This window comes from Acinonyx jubatus, chromosome D2 (assembly GCF_027475565.1).
Source record: "Acinonyx jubatus isolate Ajub_Pintada_27869175 chromosome D2, VMU_Ajub_asm_v1.0, whole genome shotgun sequence".
Classification (NCBI taxonomy): Eukaryota; Metazoa; Chordata; class Mammalia; order Carnivora; family Felidae; genus Acinonyx; species Acinonyx jubatus.
In genome coordinates, this window is record NC_069393.1 from 11,460,821 (window position 1) to 11,479,052 (window position 18,232).

Genomic DNA, 18,232 nt, shown 5'->3' on the forward strand with positions numbered 1-18,232 from the left:
TTGGTACTCTTATTTCCATTTTACAGATAAGAAAACTGAGGTGACTAATGTCATACTAGCTTGAAAGTGGCAGAGATGGAATTTAAGCCCCAGTGGGCCTAATGCCAAAGCCATGCCCAGCCATTATGTGGTAGGCACTGTGTAGACGCTAAGAACAGAAGGGCTCTTTTTCTCAACCAAACGTGGTAGGGGAGGGCATCTGGAAATATATGGAAAGCTCTCTGGTTGTCCCAGGGACTGGTTGGTGGGGACGCACCTGGAATTTAGTGGACACAGGCCACAGATGTTCAATGGTCTGAAAGGTGCAGGACTCTCCTGCCCAACAAAGGTTGATCAGTAGTGATTCCATTGAGAAACCCTCAAGCGTAGAGTTAGGTACCGAGATAATCCAACCCAGAACTGGAGGCAGATATGAGAAGAGATGTAATGAGTGTTGCTTTAATAGAGAAATAAAAATAAAGTTTAAAAGCCTATGAAAAGCCCTTAATAAAACATGGCGTCATCCTTAAGGCATCCCACTGCCCACCGTTCACAGAACGTTTTCTGCTTACGAGCAAATCTTACACCAAAGTTTCCCCTTTGGATTGTAAGCCCATAGAATTTGGTGTCCTTCCCAAGATGTTTAAGATACAAGTTTCTCTGAGAATAGTCCAGCCGTGGCCACTCTCATCCTTTGCGGGTGTGGCCTCGAGCCCCTTGTGAGGTTACTGGATCATGTATGCCCTTCCCAGTCTGCACATCCAGATTGTCTATTTCCTTTTCTTCTTCTTTTTTTTAATACTCATTTACTTTGAGGTAGAGAGAGAGAGCACGAGCAGGGGAAGGGCAGAGAGACACAGAGAGAGAGAATCCCAAGCAGGCTCCACACTCAGCACAGAGCCTGACATGGGGCTCGATCTCATGAACCATGAGACCATGACCTGAGCTGAAATCAAGAGTCAGACCCTTAATCAGCTGAGCCCCCCAGGTGCCCCTATGTCCCTTTTCTTCCCCATTTCTTCTCAGGCCTCCTTTCCATCATTGGTCATCTTTTTTTTCTTTTTCTTTTTTTGAAAAGACTTTAGTTTTTATTCACTTAATTAACTAATGAATTAATTTAAAACGTTTTTTTTTTAATTTATATATTTAAACTCAAGTTAGTTAACGTACAGTGTAGTATCGGTCTCCGGAGTAGAACCCGGTGATTCATCACTTACGTACGACACCCAGGGCTCATCCCAAGTGCCCTCCTTAACGCCCATCCCCCAGTCAGCCCATCCCCCACCCACCTCCCCTCTAGCAGCCCTCAGTTTGTTCTCTGTATTTAAGAGTCTCTTTTGGTTTGCCTCCCTCTCTGTTGATATCCTGTGTTGCCTTCTCTTCCCCTATGTTCATCTGTTGTGTTTCTTGAATTCCACATGAGTAAAATCATATGATATTTGTCCTTCTCTATTTTGCTTACCATAATATATTCTAGTTCCATCCATGTTGTTGCAAATAGCAAGATTTCATTCTTTTCGATTGCCAAGTAGTATTGCAGTGTGTGTGTATGTGTGTGTGTGTGTGTGTGTGTGTGTGTGTGTGTATACATACCATATCTTCTCAATCCATTCATCTGTCGATGGGCATTTGGGCACTTTCCATAATTTGGCTCTTGTCGATAGCGCTGCTATAAACATTGGGATGCACGTGCCCCTTTGAATAAACATTTTTTGTATCCTTTGGATAAATACCTAGCAGTGCAATCGCTGGGTGGTAGGGTAGTTCTATTTTTAATTTTTTTAGGAACTCCCGCACTATTTTTCGGAGTGGCTGCACCAGTTTGCATTCCCACCACAGTGCAAGAGGGTTTCCCTTTGTCTGCATCCTCGCCAACATCTGTTGTTTCCTGACTTGTTAATTGTAGCCATTCTGACAGGTGTGAGGTGGTATCTCATCGTGGTTTTGATGTGTTTTTCCCTGATGATGAGTGATGCTCAACATCTTTTCATGTGTCTTTGCCATGTGGATGCCTTCTTTGGAAAAGTGTCTATGCTTGTCTTCTACCCATTTCTTGACTGAATTATTTGTTTTGCTGGGGGATGAGTTTGATAAGGTCTTCATAGATTTGGGATACTAACCCTTTATCCGATATGTCATTTTGCAAATATCTTCTCCCATTCTGTCGGCTGCCTTTTAGTTTTGTCGATTGTTTCCTTCGCTGTGCAGAAGCTTTTTCTCTTGACGAGGTCCCGATAGTTCGTTCTTGCTTTTGTTTCCCTTGCCTCTGGAGACGTGCCTAGTGAGAAATTGCTGCAGCAGGAAGTTGCTGCCTGTTTTCTTCTGTAGGATTTTGATGGTTTCCGGTCTCACGTTTAGGTCTTTCACGCATTTTGAATTGATCTTTGCGTATGGTATCATCGTTTTTAAAACGTACTCAAAGCCAAAATGTGAGGGTCTGACCGTACTGTTCAGATTTCTACAGTTTGTCGGTTACATGCTCTTCCTACTTAGGTGTGGAGTAGATATCACTCGTGTTTTCCTCCAGGAACCCAACCCCTGCACCCAACATAGCATTCCTCTGGTGCTTCTTGGCCTTGCAGCAGCGTATCCTCAAATATCTGCCAAACTGTCGGGGTTTTCGCTCTGTGAGATTTGTAATTCATTAAAAATAGAACTTGTGGTGGATCAGTTTGGCGTTCTGGAAAGCAGGCCGTGAGATGCCGGTGGGAGAGCTTCCAGACAGTGATGCAGGGCTGGCATCCGTGCGAGAAGAAAAGAAGGAGCGGGAGGTAGGAAGAGCCAGAACGTGCAACCTTGAGCTTGGGTCAGGCCGGCCCTTTGAGCACCAGAGCAAAGATCAGCCAAGCGAGCAAGGAGTGACTCAGGCAGAAACGGCCCAGCTCTTGTGCCCCGGCTCTGCTCAGGGCAGCACCTGGCCACTGGCCAGCTACCTTCCTCCAGCAGCACACATGGCATTGTGGGTATTCTTAAAGTGGAAGTCGTTTGTCACGGAGCTGTGCGTGTGTGTCTAAAGGAAACAAGATTGCCTTGAAAGCTGGGGTCTGAACTGTGACATGATGAAACCCTGGTAAGACCAGAATAGCATCTTTCTGTCTGGGAGATCAAGCCTCACCCCCAACTTCTAGGCTGCTGGCCTGATTGAAAGAGAATATTCCACCACGCTAAAAAGGAATGGAATTAGAAATGCCAAGAGTGCAAAGTATTCTGGGACGGCTGGGCATGCAACATTCTGCGTTAATCGTAGAGGGAGAAAAGTCCTCTGTTTTGGCCAGAAATCAGGGGAGTTATTTTGGGAGCAGCCTCCTCCGTGACCCAGACATTACCATTTGAGGTTCAAAGCTCTGGAGGACACAGCCTCGAGCGTTCTTTTCCACTGCCCCGTGTTTCTTTCTTCATGGGTCTTTGTGCATAAACCTGCTACAAATCCAGCATTCACCTTCTCAAGGGAGCCTGCGGGGAAGCTTAGAGAGGGTGAGCTTTCCTGGGAAGTGACTTCCCTGCCTATCCAAGGGCTCTCATGACTCACAGATACCTGGGTCCTCAGCCTGGTTAAATAAATAAATAAATGAACAAATGAATGAATGAATGAATGAATGAATGAATAAATAAATAGCATTCAGAATTTACCTATGCAAACCAAGTTTTACCAGCCCATCTTCTGGCAATAGAGTACCCCATATAAGAAAACCCCAGAAATGACAATCATTTCTCTAATTTTCAGGACGTTTACTATGCGAATGTCTCCAGCACGACCCGCCAGCCGCTGGGGAGATGAAGGGAAAGGGATTCAAAGAACAGTAATGTGTGACGCTAGTCTTAAAGGGGCGACTGAAGAATCCTCAGATCACCTGCGAACAAACCAAGACCCTCTTCTTTCTCAAAAGGGAAAGATCAGCCGGTTATAACCACTAGTACTAACTGTGCAGGGTGTGAAAGTAATTTGCTTACAGTAACCCAGGCAGCAAAAGGCTGAGCTGAGGCCTGAACTCAGGCATTCTGACTCGTACCTGGTACCCTACCCATCCTTCCCTATGACCCAGTCACTGTGATCCGGGCAGATCCAGCTGGGGTGGGGGGGTGGGGGGCGTGGGGAGAGCAGTGGTGCCGAAGCTTATACCTTTTGTGGTGGAAAGCTCTCTTTAAAAAAAATACATGTGAAAATAAGTTTAGAAGGGGTTCTCCCAAATGGGGAAGGACTGAAACTTAAGCTTCATTAGCTTACCAGTAAATCCACTTTTGATTGGGATAATATAATTGCCAACAGGGTTAATAGAAAGAATAATAACGATTCTTCAAATCCAAATATATGAAAACCTGGCTGGTTTGGGATTTTAGAATTTACTTTGATTAACAAAGGTGTTCTAGGCATTCAGAGACGTTGAGCTCCGCACCCTCCCCCGCTCCAACCAGCGTGTGATTTTTCTGCACCCGACTCCTACTCCACCTGCTCGAACTCAAATTCTCTTCGTGTTCCTCAACCCAACTTCTTAATAGTCACTATAGCTAACATTATCGTGTGCATCAGGCATTGCTCTGAGGTTTTAAGCTTTTTTCACTCTGCCGATTTTTTTTCTTTCATTTATTTATTTTTTAATTTATATCCAAGTTAGTTAGCATCTAGTGCAATAAGGATTTCAGGAGTAGAATCCAGTGATTCACCCCCTACATATAACACCCAGTGGTCATCCCAACGAGTGTTGTTGCCCCTTGTCCATTTAGCCTGTCCCCCCCACCCAACACCCCGCTGGCAACCCTCAGTTCTCTGTATTTAAGAGTCTCTTATGTTTTTTCTTCCTCCCTGTTTTTATATTATTTTTGCTTTCCTTCCCTCATGTTCATCCTTCCCTCATGTTATATATATATATATATATATATATATATATATATATATACCACATTTTCTTTATCCTTTCATCCATCGATGGACATTTGGGCTCTTTCCATACTTGGGCTATTGTTGATAGTGCTTCTATAAACGTGGGGGTGCATGTGCCCCTTGGAATAAGCCTTTTTATATCCTTTGGATAAATGCCTAGTAGTGCAATTGCTGGGTGCTGGCGTCGTTCTATTTTTAATGTTTTGAGGAACGTCCCCACTGTTTTCCAAAGTGGCTGCACCAGTTTGCATTCCCACAAACAGTGCAAAAGGGTTCCCCTTTCTCCACATCCTCGCCAACGGCTGCTGTTGCCTGAGTTGTTACTTTTAGCCATTCTGACAGGGTCTGGCTGCCTATTAAAAAACTTTGTATCGTTCTCCCTTCTCAGAGGAGGCAACGGGGGCCCTGAGAAATTAAACAGTTTGTCTCTGAAATGTGCATTCTTCACCAAAGCCCCACAGCGCTTCAAGCAGCCACGGCAAATCAGACAAGAACCCGAGAAGACTTCATAGGGCCCAGAATAAAGTGTGATAATTACAATGTCTTGACAAGTATCAAGGATCAATGCTAGATGTGCTGTTAGCCACAGACTGAATCCTCGGGTCAGAATCCTTTTTTGGCACCTGTGAATAGTGCAGGAACCACAGTGTAATTCAAATCAGCAATTCTGAGATATAGAAGGCCTTGAAAATGTGTGATTTCATGATAGGAAATACTTTCCCCCCACCCCCTCACCCCCCGCCATGGAGTGCAGATTTTGAAGCCCAAAGAATAAGCTTGGCAAGGCCTAAATCTAAATGCTTCTCCTAAATGTTATACTTTTTGTAGTTATTATTGAATTGCCTGTACCAGAAAGGTGTGCTGAAACCGTGTGTGTGTGTGTGTGTGTGTGTGTGTGTGTGTGTAAGATTATCTGGTCAACTGGCCTGGCCGTCTTCCTGGGGCTGAGGCACCCTGGAGACTGCATATCTGAGTCATAGTCCTTCAACTTCAGTGTTTGAAAGAACTTCAAAATTTACCTGCCTCAAACCTTTCATTTACCGATGAGGGTCGTGGGACCCTGAGATATCAAAGGTCACAGAGCTAATGAGCACCCTTCAGTTGACAACTAATTGAACACCGAAGGGACTCGGATAGAGGGCTCTGCGCTGCACCATGCTGTTCCGTGGCTAACACAGACTATGTGCACAACACCAGTAATCCTGCAATTAAAAACAAAATCTGTCGGGGCGCCTGGGTGGCTCCGGTGGTTAAGTGTCTGACTCTTCATTCCAGCTCGGGTCATGACCTCACAGTTCGTCAGTTCAAGCCCCAGGTTGGCTCTGCGCGGACAGTGCGGAACCTGCCCGAGATTCTCTCTCCCTCTCTCTCTGCCCCTCTCCTGATGGCTCTCTATCTCTCCCTCAAAATAAATAAAAATCCACTTTAAAAAGAACTGCTGTCTATGACATAGACATACAAGGTCTCCCTTGGTCTGGGCTCTGCCTACAGATCACCTCCCACAGATCCTCAGTATGAACTCTTGGTCTTTAGATTTCCAAGAAAATACTTACTGTGCACTCTTGTCTTAGCTCGGGCACTCTAACGATACCACGCACGGGTGTCTTACACACAAACGGAACAGACTGTATTCCCCACAGTTCTGGAGGCAGACAGTCTGAGAGCAGGGTGCCTGCATCGTTGGGGTCTGCCGAAAGCCTCTTCCAGGTTGCAAACTGCTGGCTCCTTGTTGTTTCCTCATGCGGTGGCAAGAGCAGAGCTCTCTGGACCCATCTTAGAAGGGCACCGATCCCATTCATGACCCAAGTACCTCCCAAAGGCCCCCTACCTCCAAAAATCATCCCACTGAGGATTCGATTCCAATACATGCATGTGGGGAGGGGGACACAAACGTTCAGGCCAGGACAGTTCTCCCGGATCTGAGCCTTTCTACAGGCTCTTATCTCCGTCTGGGTGGCCTTTCTTATTGCCCACCATCTGAGATCCCTCATCTGTCAAAACTCCGAAGCATGACCTTCACAGGGAAGCTTCCCATGAGGACCCCTCATGCCCCACCTGCCCATCCGGAAGGGATTCCTCCGATCCCTATTCTCTTTTCTCAGTGCACAGCTGTCTGGGGGTGGGATGCTTACCCCATTGTGTTTGGGCTCTTGGTTTAATTTTGTTCCTTCCATTAAACTCCGAACTGACCAAAGTCAGACGTCCGATGCTGCTCATTTTTGTAATCATCTAATGCCTCGCCTCTTAGCGAATACTGCAAAAAAAAAAAAAAAAATGGTAACAATCACAATTAACATTTAATCTCTACAATAAGCCTAAGGGGAAAGCACAGTAGGGGTACACATTACCAGGGTTCACCAAGATTTCTTGCTCTCAAGTTAGCCGTGGCCACGTGACTCGCTTTGACCAATGAAATTTAAGCAGAAGCGCTCTCCATCACCTCCGTATATCATCATCTGACAGCAGGTACCCTTTCCCCTGCTCGGGTGGACCCTACAGCCTGGTCCTGAGCAGGCAATGTCAGCCGGTGGTGAAGCTTCCCTCACCTCTGCTGACCCACGTTGGACGTATAGTAGGGGTGAGAAATAAATCTCTGTTGTCTTAAATCACTGAATTTCATGTTCACTACTGCAGCATATCTAGGCAAATTCTTCTCTGACTCCTTCCGGTATCCTCCGAATTATCCGTTCCCTAATTCTATCTGAGCTGTTGGCGATTGCTCTCGGCAAGCACATACGCATACAGTATTTTTTCCTAGAAAGCAATAAAGAATGTGCTGTTGGTGTCTTTGTTTTGGAGTAAGGCTTTTTAAAGTCATTCAAAGTTCTTTCTTACTTTCTGCTAAGCAAACGTAGTATCTTTCATTAATGTCAAGCACAAACGCTTGTGTCTGACGTAAGTGATATCATATACTATTTGTCTTTGTCCATCTGACTTATCTCAGCACGATGCCCTTAAGGTCTGCTCTGACTTCCTTAAAGAAATGTTCATTTTTATTTATGTGTTTTTAATGTTTGTCTATTTTTGAGAGAGAGAGAGAGAGAGAGAGAGAGAGAGAGAGAGCGTGAGCATGGGAGGGGCTAGAGAGAGAGGACCCTAAGCGGGCTCTGCCCTGACCGCAGTGAGTCCAATGCGGGGCTCGAGCTCATGAACTGTGAGATCATGACCTGCGCCAAAGTCAGACCCTCAACCGAATGAGCCACCCAGGCGCCCCAGAGATTTTCGTTTTAAAGAGGAAAAACAAAACAAAACAAAACAAAAAGACAATTCTCTTTTCTGGTGGTATCAGTGGATTGGTAAAGTACTGAAATTAGGTCAGATGAAGGGAATACAAATTCAAGGCTAAGGAAAGCACTGCTGTTTGTCTAAATCAGCCCGAGGACCCTTCCATAGAGGCCTGAAAAGCACAGTGCTCTCCAGGAAGTCGGGTTAGTATGAGCTAAGATATGAGCAAAGGACTCTCTTACAGGAATTACCATTAATATCAGTCAGTCATTATAAAGCCAAATGAGTTCCAGTCCAAACTCTGCCTTGTTCCATGATCACGGTCACATCATTTCACCTCTTGGAGTCTTAGTTTTATCATCTGGAAAATGGGCAAATAACAGCTACCTTCATAGAGCTACTGCGTGGGTTCTATCCTTGCAGGAGCTCATGTTTATAAAGCCCTTAGCACAGTTGCCCAAATGATAGGCATTTGGCGAAGAGAAATCTTAAGCCAGCCCTCACTAACACCTGCCGATCTGCTGATCTTGGATGAAAGAAAAAATCAGAATGGTGTCATGAGGAAATGCCTGCAATACCCAAGGGAACCAACCCAAGTTCGCTCATCTTCCCAGTTCCTGTTCTTTTGAGTGATTTGTTGGTCGAGGAATTATGACGTGAAACGGGCACAGAGGATGTGTTCTTTTAACCTCGGAGCCAAGGATTCGGGTGCGGTTAGATATTTAGTAACCCCTCCTCTCGGCCCCGATCAATCTCGCTCTTCTGAAAATTCCAACTTAAATTTCTGCCTCGTCCTGTATACATTCCATGCCTCTGGTTTTATTCTTCATACCCCTGGGGAAAAATTAGCATACGCCACACACAGTGAGGTAGCTGGGTTTTCATTTCAGAATGTACTCGGTTGGTAGCTATAAATACAGGTATAGAGATTTTCCTTACTCAGTTTACAGGTGGAGACTGTTGTGCAGGTAGGCCATAATTCATTCACCTGGTTCCCAGGGACAGTCGTGTAAACTGTTTCCAAGTAGGACTTTCTTTTGAAAAGCCTTGGCACCCATAAGCACATATCCTTAAAGCCCATTTAAGTTGAGGAAGGGTGTTAGGCTCGGCACTGGAGGTTACTCCCCGCGGTGATGGTAGCTAATATATTTCCTTTTCATTTGTGCAACTACCCCCTTTTTCCAGCCCCAATTAAAATTATAATTAATGTCCTATAAATATATTGATGTGATGGCTTCTGCCAAGTTGGAAATGGGGATCATTTTGCTCACTCAGCTAGAGGTGGGGGTCTTTAGCAACCCCTCTTTCCTCTGTCTTCGTACCTTCACTTTACCAACTGGTCGCAAGGTGAGACCCGCCGATGTGATTCCCAGCTAGGTGTTCTCAGCCCACTCCCGGGTACTTTTCCACACCAGTCCTTTCGTAGCTGATGATTAATGTGGTACGTCCCACACCATACTTTAGTGCTTAAGTAGGAAGGAACCATTATGTGAGGACATTGTCTACTGTTAGCTTTGTGTTTAGAATTAGAAAACGAACAAAGTCCACAGGATGAACGTCCGGGAGAAACTGGGGTGTCCAAAATGCTCTTTAGCTTGAGGGATGTGCGCTTATCAGAAGCACAGCTCCATAGCCTCCACTCTTCTTCCCCCACTTCCTCATGATCTTTGTGCCAAGGATCCCTGGGTCTCGGGTGAGAAGGTGAGCCTGTCTTTTCGGACATCCAGACGTTACAAGCCCAAACACTCCTAAGGCAAGAGAACATCTACAGAATTTCGTCGGATGGTTTCCATTACGACCTAATGGCCGGATCTTAGGCCTGGGATTTGTTCCTAACCATTGCCTTAATTCACCTTGCAGATTTGAGTTTATTGTTTCCCCATTACGTCGGTGTGTCCATTGGCACAAAAGAACGAACGTTTGTGCTCATCCGATAAAAATTGCGCTTTGCTTAGAGACCTCCCAGTGAAGTGAGTGGCCATGATTTCCATGCATAGAAGGGTTCGACAGTGAACATTTATCATATTATGTATTTCTCACTATAGCCCGAGGAGGAAGGCATTACGACATCCTCTGTTTATAGCCATGGAGGCTCAGGGAAATTAACTAGTTTTCCCAGAGTTCTCACAACAAGTGAGTGGTGGGGTCAGGGTTCAAAATGGACTTTAAAAGACGGTTCTTTCCAAAAGTCAAATGAGATTTTATTAACTAGAACCCTAAATGCATAATCTTAAACCTTTATCTTCAGTGTCCCAAGTCCTCTGAAAATGTATGAGCAAAAGACTCTCTTCCAGGAATTACCATTAAAATCACAGCCATTCAGCAAGATTTATAAATTACCCTTTACGTCTTACCATGAACGACGGCAGTAACATTTTTGCACTGCAGACTCCTTTCAACTTCTCAAAGTCCTATCTGTGCCTATTGGTGCATTTTATTCTCCCAGAAATAGCGTGATTCCTCAGAGATGAGGTCAAAGAATTTGCCTAGTCAGTTCTGGTTTCCTGACCCTTCCTCCGTTGAAATTTCTGTCAGGAGGAGGACTGTGTTTATGCACGTGTGATTCAATTATTGTATTGATATTTCTTAGGTATAAAATAAGTGTTTGCTGCAACAAACCAAACAGTTTAGGCCTGTTTTTGAAATTCATCACTTGCTCCTTTCTTTTTCCAACCTCACTCTCCTGAAGCTGTCCGCGGGAACGGATTGGTGTATAATCTTCCACTCCAGACTGTGGAAATCCATACTTCAACATCATAGACTGAGACATGTAGTAAAACGTCCTTCCTCCAGGAAGTCAAGAAGTATAGTTTTTACAAATGGCGGCACAGGAATCCATCTGAGATTCTCCCATCAGCCTTAGAGTCAAGTTCTGCCTTTCCTACTCATCCTGTGCCTGAATTCTTCTTCCCAGCTAGACGCCTCCCAACCTGACCATCTGCAAAGTAGGTCCCGGGATTAACTGGCACTGGGGCTGAGCCTGCCATGTTCCCAGTTTGTCACCCCCCTGACGTAGTATCTGTTCAACACACTACATGAAGATTGTGAGCCACGCCCATTCTGTCACCCTAGCCAGTTGCCCATCAATTTCCACCAATGATAAGGCGGACTGTGTAAGAATCTGTGCACACAGTCCTCCCTGATGCGAATGCAGTGCACCTTCGGTGGCCCCCTGACAGCACGAGAAATGTCTCTCGGGCTCTGTCCTAAAATCGTTTTGCGATCTTTTAACTTAACACTCATATCGCATCAATTGTGACCTCATAATGCGATTTGCATTGATTCCAAGCTGCCATCGGGATGAGCTCATAACTATGTGAAAACCTCCGCTGAGGAAATAAAGGACTGATTTTGAACATGGGGAATGATGTAGGCTGGAAAGATCATGGAAAGAGACTAGAAACAATACAAGCCCAGTAGGGAAATTTTAGACATCAAACATTTTTTTTTTTAACACAAAATACCAAAGGTCACTAGTCTCCCACATCAAATGCACAGACAATTTTTTTAAACAAATCCATTTCAGTCTGAGTCTTGAAACAAGTCTAAAATATGTGATTTTTGTTATGAAGATTCTAGGATAATTTTAAATTTGTTGTTTTTAAAAAATGAAGGAGGAACTGTTTTGGATGTCAGGGGAGGGGTGGGCGGTTGCGGGGGGGTGGGGTGGGGAGAATGGAGCCATGGCCTCTCTGTCCTCATTCAGCACGTGAATTTCCACCTATCCTGAGTGGTTGACATCCGAAGAATCTCAAAGTGCAGAATTCCAAAATCATCCTCATTCGCAGGCTTAAGATGCCACCAGAGAGCCTCCAAAATGTGGCTTTGTGACACTTTTTGAAGGGCTGGCAGCCCCCTTTATACTCAATGAAGGCTGAATGGAGCACCCACAATTGGCCCAAGATGCAACTTCTGCATTTATCTTGGCAAACAGTTTGACAAGAGGGTGAGGTTTGGCCAAGGGTGGGTGGAATCAGCATGCAAACATTCCTTCGCGCATCTCATCCTGTCTGAAGAAGGCGGATGGAGATGGAAGGTTTTCAGGCTGAGTTCCCGCCGACCTTAACTGGAAATAACTTGCTCTCTTTCACATCTGCAGCTGTGTCCTCCTCAGGGAGTTGTCCAACTCAATGTGATTTTAAACATCTGTCAGCTAAATCAGAGCTCCAAATTTAGCACTCGGGAACATTATGTGGATTTGCGATGCTCACTGGAGAACACTGGATCCATAAACCAAGCTCACATGAGACAGCCGGGTGGTATTCTGGTTGGCAATTTCATCTATGACACATTTATTTTGCCTGCACATTTATGAACATTATGTAAAGGGAAAGAGTGACCATTTCCCTGAAAACGGCTTTCGGAATCGCCGCAAGATCAATACCAGCATGGAAAGTCTCTGCACTGGGAACGCTGACTGTTTTCCTACCCAATCACTCGCCTGCAATTAAAAACTATTCCCAACGGAGTCGTTTTGTATGAATTTTCTGAAACTGTATTCTCCACCCTGAGCTGCCTTTCTGGTCCAACTACAACTTTCTTCCCCTGTGCCCATCTTGGAGGGAGATAAGCTTTGCGTATAGTCATGGCTCCAAGTGGCCATCTTTGAAGATCTCTAGGATGCAGAAAATCATCCTTTTCCTCCACTGGGCTGACGTCCTGAAGAGATGTGCTGTTGTTCATGAGGACCACGAAGCAAGGCCTTTGCTCAGAGACTCCCTCTTGGCTGAGGCAATACCCCTGAACGGCTGGCTAACAATCCTTAGTGCACGTGGGGGTTTGTAACCCATTCTGTCAGTTCCTGAGATCATGGTATCCTTGAGGGGAAACAGGGGGTGGGGGAAACAGCCTTGCAATTCAGTGTGAGTTCCCAACAGATGATTAACCACAGTAGACTAAAACTTGTGAATTTCCTCTCCTTAGGTTAGTGCCAGATCTCATAGCTCCCAAAGTCCTCGGACAGAATTAGTTACCCCTTCCTCTGAGCTCTGGAGAGAGCCGGTGTGCCTCTCATCTGGTATTGATGCATGGTATCATGAGGGAGGATCTTCAAATGCCACTGAGGTCTCTCAGGGGGCAGAAATGGCGTTTGATTTGTCCTGCATGCTCAAGATTAGGACAGGCCTGTAGACGGTGGCCAACTAACATTTTATAGAGAGACGGACTGGCACTAGTTTGAATAGCCTAAGAAGGTACGGTCTAGAAGCAAGGAAAGGTGGTCCAGGCACAGGTGGCTGGCAAGAGAGCCCTTTACAGAGGTGCCCTGGATAATCCCAAACGGATTATGGACATATTTGGGCAACAGGCTCAACACTCACTTCTCTTGCTTTGGAGAGAGGGCAGTGCTCGAGGAGGCAGCCAGGGGCTAGGACAGCGAAGAAGTGTTGTCATCTACACGGGGTTGTTCCAGGGGGCTGAGCAGGTCGTGGTTTCTACTTCATGATGTCTTCTCTTCGGCCCCTGAAGATTAGATTGGCTGAAATTTATTCCTGGAAGGCCTTGATTTCTTCCCCCTACTTACGCCCACGTGAGGTAATAAATAGTTAAGACCAAAGACTGTAGTAGCATCAGACAGACCAGGGTTCAAATCCCAGGGCAGAAGTCGTTAAGGTGGATTATCCTAGAAAAATGACTCAACATCTCTGAGCTAACTCCTTAGGTAACGGGAGGGATTAAGTGAGCCAGTGTGAGTCAAGTCTCTGGCGAATGTTCAGCGTGGCCGCTCTTATCAGCATTACCGTAGGTAGTTTGGACTCTTTTATGTGCAAGAGATAAGAATGAGCCAAAGCTGGCTTAACTGAAAAATACAGGTGTGTGCCACGGACGTCGGGAGTGGGAATGGACCTGGGCCCCACGGAGGCACCATCCCGTCCACCTCTCTCCGCACATAAGTGCGGGAAACCCCACCTCTCGGCTAACATGTCGCAGGTTCAGCTACAAGATAAGCCTTTCTCGTGGCTTTAATGGCACACGTCTAGGGGAAAGGTTCAGGTAGACTCACCTTGAATCTGGCGCTCGTCCTGCTCATTCAGCTGTGGCAGGGGTTAGGCACAGGTGGGCACAAGGTCATGGCTATCCAGAGGTCCCCCACCCAGGCTCCCTTCATTGGTGCGGAGGCTGGCAGAGGGGGAGGACTGTTGGCTTTGGGGGCAGGAGTTCCTGCTGAGATGGGCCGATGGTGCAGAAATTACCTTCAAAGTATCACAAGGAGGAAGAATGGGACACTTAGAAATGCGTGAAATGTACTTCTCTCTGGAGAAAAGCCCACCCAAATACTGCAAATAGGTTATAATCATAACTACACTCATTTCCAAAGGTAAGGATTTATAGGGAGCATAAAGAAATTGTTTTTATGTTATGGCGATGATTTTTTAATGCCCTTTGATTTACTAACAAAGTTCTGTTTAACATGGAAAGGCTCCTGCAAGGATTAGTAACCGTGAGCCTTTGCCACCTAGCACCTTAGCAAGGATTAGTTGACAGCTGGCTGAGGGCCAGGCCTCAGGGGACAGATCCAGGCCTGGAGGAGAGGAGGCAGGGAGCAGAAAAGTGCCAAGGGCGCTGGAGGCAAGCTTCTTGTTCTTTGCAGCGTATGGGTACTAAGCCCCTCTCTTCCTGGAAAGGCAGAAACCTGGCTCAGAATTCTGAAGCCTCCATCGCATTTTCACAGAATGTCAGTGAATTTCAGGCCAGAGAAAGGGCAGCGGGCTACCCGTGAACTCCTTTGGTGATAGGAAGGCAGCGGGGACATTGGGAGAGGATGCCACAAGCTTTTTCAGGGCAAAGCTGGCGCCGATTTCCAAGGGCTGTGCGGACATCGTGTAGAAACACGTCTATAGAGACAGAGCCCATGTGGAACTCTGTCCCCGGCTCCCACCTCTGGACACAGTGAGGGCGACCAGGGAGAAGTCTCTCCGTGTGGGCCCCTCTCCCTCCAGCCTGAATGTCAGTGTGCTGCTTCTTTAGCCGTCGTTCCTTTCAGGGATTGGGCAGGACAGATGGTCACTGTCATGTTAGAGCCAAAGCCTGATGAGGCAACTTCGAGAGTATCGTGGAAGCTTACCCCCTACCCGCAGAGACAGCCCGGAGCCCCCGGCCTGGCCGGGGACCGAGGCTCCAAAATGCGGTGGGTAAATCGCACGGGCAGCCTGGTCTGGAAAAGAGAAGTGTTTTTGAGCTCGCTCAAGTTGGCTGCCCCGAGACATTGCCCAAACGTTTCCCTAAACGCTGCCTCTGTCTTCGACAAAGCTATAGAAGGCCAAAGAAAAATTCGGTGTGGCCCAAAGACTTTGGGTGAGTGTTCAGGGCCCACGTGTTGGAAGAGACCCTTCCCTTCTGCTGCCCCGGTGACTATTGTCTGAACTGGAACCCAAAACACCACTAACTCGTGTGATCTCAGCAGGGATTATCCACAGCCACAGGCTTCTGCGTCCCGTGACGTGTAGACCCGCAGAGTTATTCATGTCACACATGCACGACAGAAACACGCTCTCGTGAGAGTAGTCAACTGGTCAAGCTAGGAGCTGAGCACAGAACGGTGACTTGAACTCAGTCCTGCCCCAAGGGGTCTACAGTCCAGACAGGGGGAAAGATGCCTGAGGAACCAAGGCCAGCACAGGGGGGTAAATAAATGCTCGTAGGTCTAAGGACAGGGCCCTTGACCCAGTGGACGGAATCTCAACAGCATCTTAAAATATCAGAGAAGGAGTCTCATAGCAAAAAGACCACAGCCCTGCAGGAAGGAGAGCACGCGGGCAGGCGAAGATGGGGTCACAAAACTGCCGTCCCCGGACCCTCCAGCCGCAGCCCGGGACCCCCCTCTTCACACGAAGCCCGGCTTCGAGCCCAGTCCCCAGAGACAGAAGGTCTGGGCGTCTCTGTGGAAGGCTGGGCGGCGTGGGCAGTTGGACACGCAGAACTGAAAACAAAGGCTTTCCTTCCAGGAATTATTACAAAATCTGACTCTCTGATTGGCAGCTTGGAGGACTGTCCGAACTTTCTGTCAGAAGAGGTTCGTCAGGTCCCTCTGAAGAGCGTGTCACACATAGAGGGCCTGCTGTGTGCGGGGTAGTGGGGATGAGACAGAAAGGAGGTACAACATGACAGAACAGAGCTGGGACAGGAGCTGGGGGTGCAGGAAAGAAGGAAGGGAAATGCAGTGGAGCAGGAGGCCAGCCACGGGTTGACCAGGGGAACCCCCCCGCTGGCCGCTCTCTGGTCACTGGTCACCCGCAGTTGTGTCTCTGCAGACATGCACGGGGGTGGGTAGACTTGGAAGAAGACGGTCCGTTCAGCAAAATAAAGCATTTCTGGGCAGTCGTCTCCGACACGCTTTGGGTGTGGGATAAACGTTCTGTGGTGTGGCACTCCATAGGGAGAGAGAAAGACTCCCTGGCTGGTGTCAGACACATGAAAAAGCTTCACTGAAATATGAAGTGAAGGAATCTTCAAACACAGGGGGTCCAGGGACTTCAGCTCCATGAGCATCTGCCCTAAGTCACAAGAAGATGTCAGAAACCAGATGCCGCTTGTGCGTGCGTGTGTGTGTGTGTGTGTGCACGAGGTGTGCGTGTGCCGGGGTTTGCAGTCCGAGACTTTTGATGAATTTCAGATCTCGGTCCGTTCCCCGCCCCTGATTCAAAAGTAGAGGACAGAGATGTCATCAGGTAGTTGCATAACCAGCCAATGCATTCTATACGATTTGGAACCCCTTGCTTATAGAATTTTAGAGCTGGGGCCACAGAAAGGAAATGAAGAGCCTGCCCATCATGATGCTGGGCTTTGTGCTGGACATGTTCACCAAGGTAATAAAATAAAATGACTGTTTCAAATATCTCATTTTATTTTTAATGTTTATTGATTTTTTTAAATTTTTTTTAGCGTTTATTTATTTTTGAGACAGAGTCAGAGCATGAACAGGGGAGGGGCAGAGAGAGAGGGAGACACAGAATCTGAAACAGGCTCCAGGCTCTGAGCAGTCAGCACAGAGCCCGACGCGGGGCTCGAACTCACGGACCATGAGATCGTGACCTGAGCCGAAGTCGGACGCTTAACCGACCGAGCCACCCAGGCGCCCCAACGTTTATTGATTTTTGAAGGAGAGAGAGAGACAGAGCGTGAGCGGGGGAGGGCAGAGAGAGAGGGGGACACAGAATCCGAAGCAGGCTCCAGGCTCTGAGCTGTAAGCACAGAGCCCAACGCAGGGCTCGAACTCACCGACCGGGAGATCACGACCTGAGCGGAAGTCAGACGCTTAACCGACTGAGCCGCCCAGGCATCCCATCAAATATCTCATTTTAAACGTAAAGGACACTGAGGGACACAAACAGCGTAGGTGCACTGTCCAAAGTCTCACGGCCGCTCCTCATTCCTTCGGGTGTAATTCGTGTAAGCATAGCCCAGTGCTTGTCACATGTCAGGCACTGCGTGTAGGACAGTTACCCAGACTTCTTGTCCAGGGCTCTCCTTTTATATTCTTTTAGTTATGTAACTTAGAGGCATCGGCCTGCCTGTCATCTGTATGAGGAGCTCGAAGAGTGAGCGAATCACTTGATAGCAACCTGTGTCTTCTCCCTGAACATGCGAGCATTTGATCAGTTGCAAAATATGAAGAAAATAGTTTGTCCTCCAAAGATGAAGCTCTTGTGAATTTTAGATTTGCAGCTTTCTTTTTTCATGTTTATTTTTGAGAGGGGGAGAGAGAGAGAGAGAGAGAGAGAGGTAGGGAGCAGAGACAGAGGAGACAGAGGATCTGAAGCAGGCTCTGGGCTAACAGCAGAGAGCCCAAAGCGGGGCTGAAACTCACGAACCGTGAGATCATGACCTGAGCCATTCAGACGCTTAACCGACTGAGCCACCCATGTGCCCCAGTTTGCAGCGTTTAAAGCAAACAAGGTTGGCATCATGAAGCAAACTGAACAAATTCAAGTGCAGTTTACTATATTATCCTATTAAATTATTGTCTGTTTTGTTACGTTAAAGAGTCTAAATAGTTAACAAATTTATATGCCTCTCTCACAAATTACGTTTTTAGGACAAATGAGCTCAGGTTATGAAAGTTTGGGTTAATGAAGTTATCAGAGAATTATCCCCAAGGAACTCTAAATCAGAAGACATGAATGAGTGGTCCCGGCAGAATCCTGCCTTTGG

At 46.9% G+C, this 18,232-nt stretch overlaps 1 protein-coding gene across 6 annotated transcripts in view; it reads left to right on the forward strand.

Moving 5' to 3' along the window:
• RNLS (renalase, FAD dependent amine oxidase) overlaps positions 1-18,232 on the forward strand; it is a 327,133-nt gene that overhangs the window by 274,920 nt on the left and 33,981 nt on the right. For 5 of the 6 annotated variants that reach the window (XM_027049829.2, XM_053207371.1, XM_027049835.2 and 2 more), the window contains one exon: positions 12,183-17,176. The exons of the other annotated variant lie outside the window; for it this stretch is intronic. In XM_027049829.2, the coding sequence (XP_026905630.1) occupies positions 12,183-12,398 (216 nt within the window). In that variant the 3' untranslated portion in view covers positions 12,399-17,176. Of the gene's footprint in view, positions 1-12,182; positions 17,177-18,232 lie in introns of those variants that run through there. 6 annotated transcript variants of the gene reach the window in all.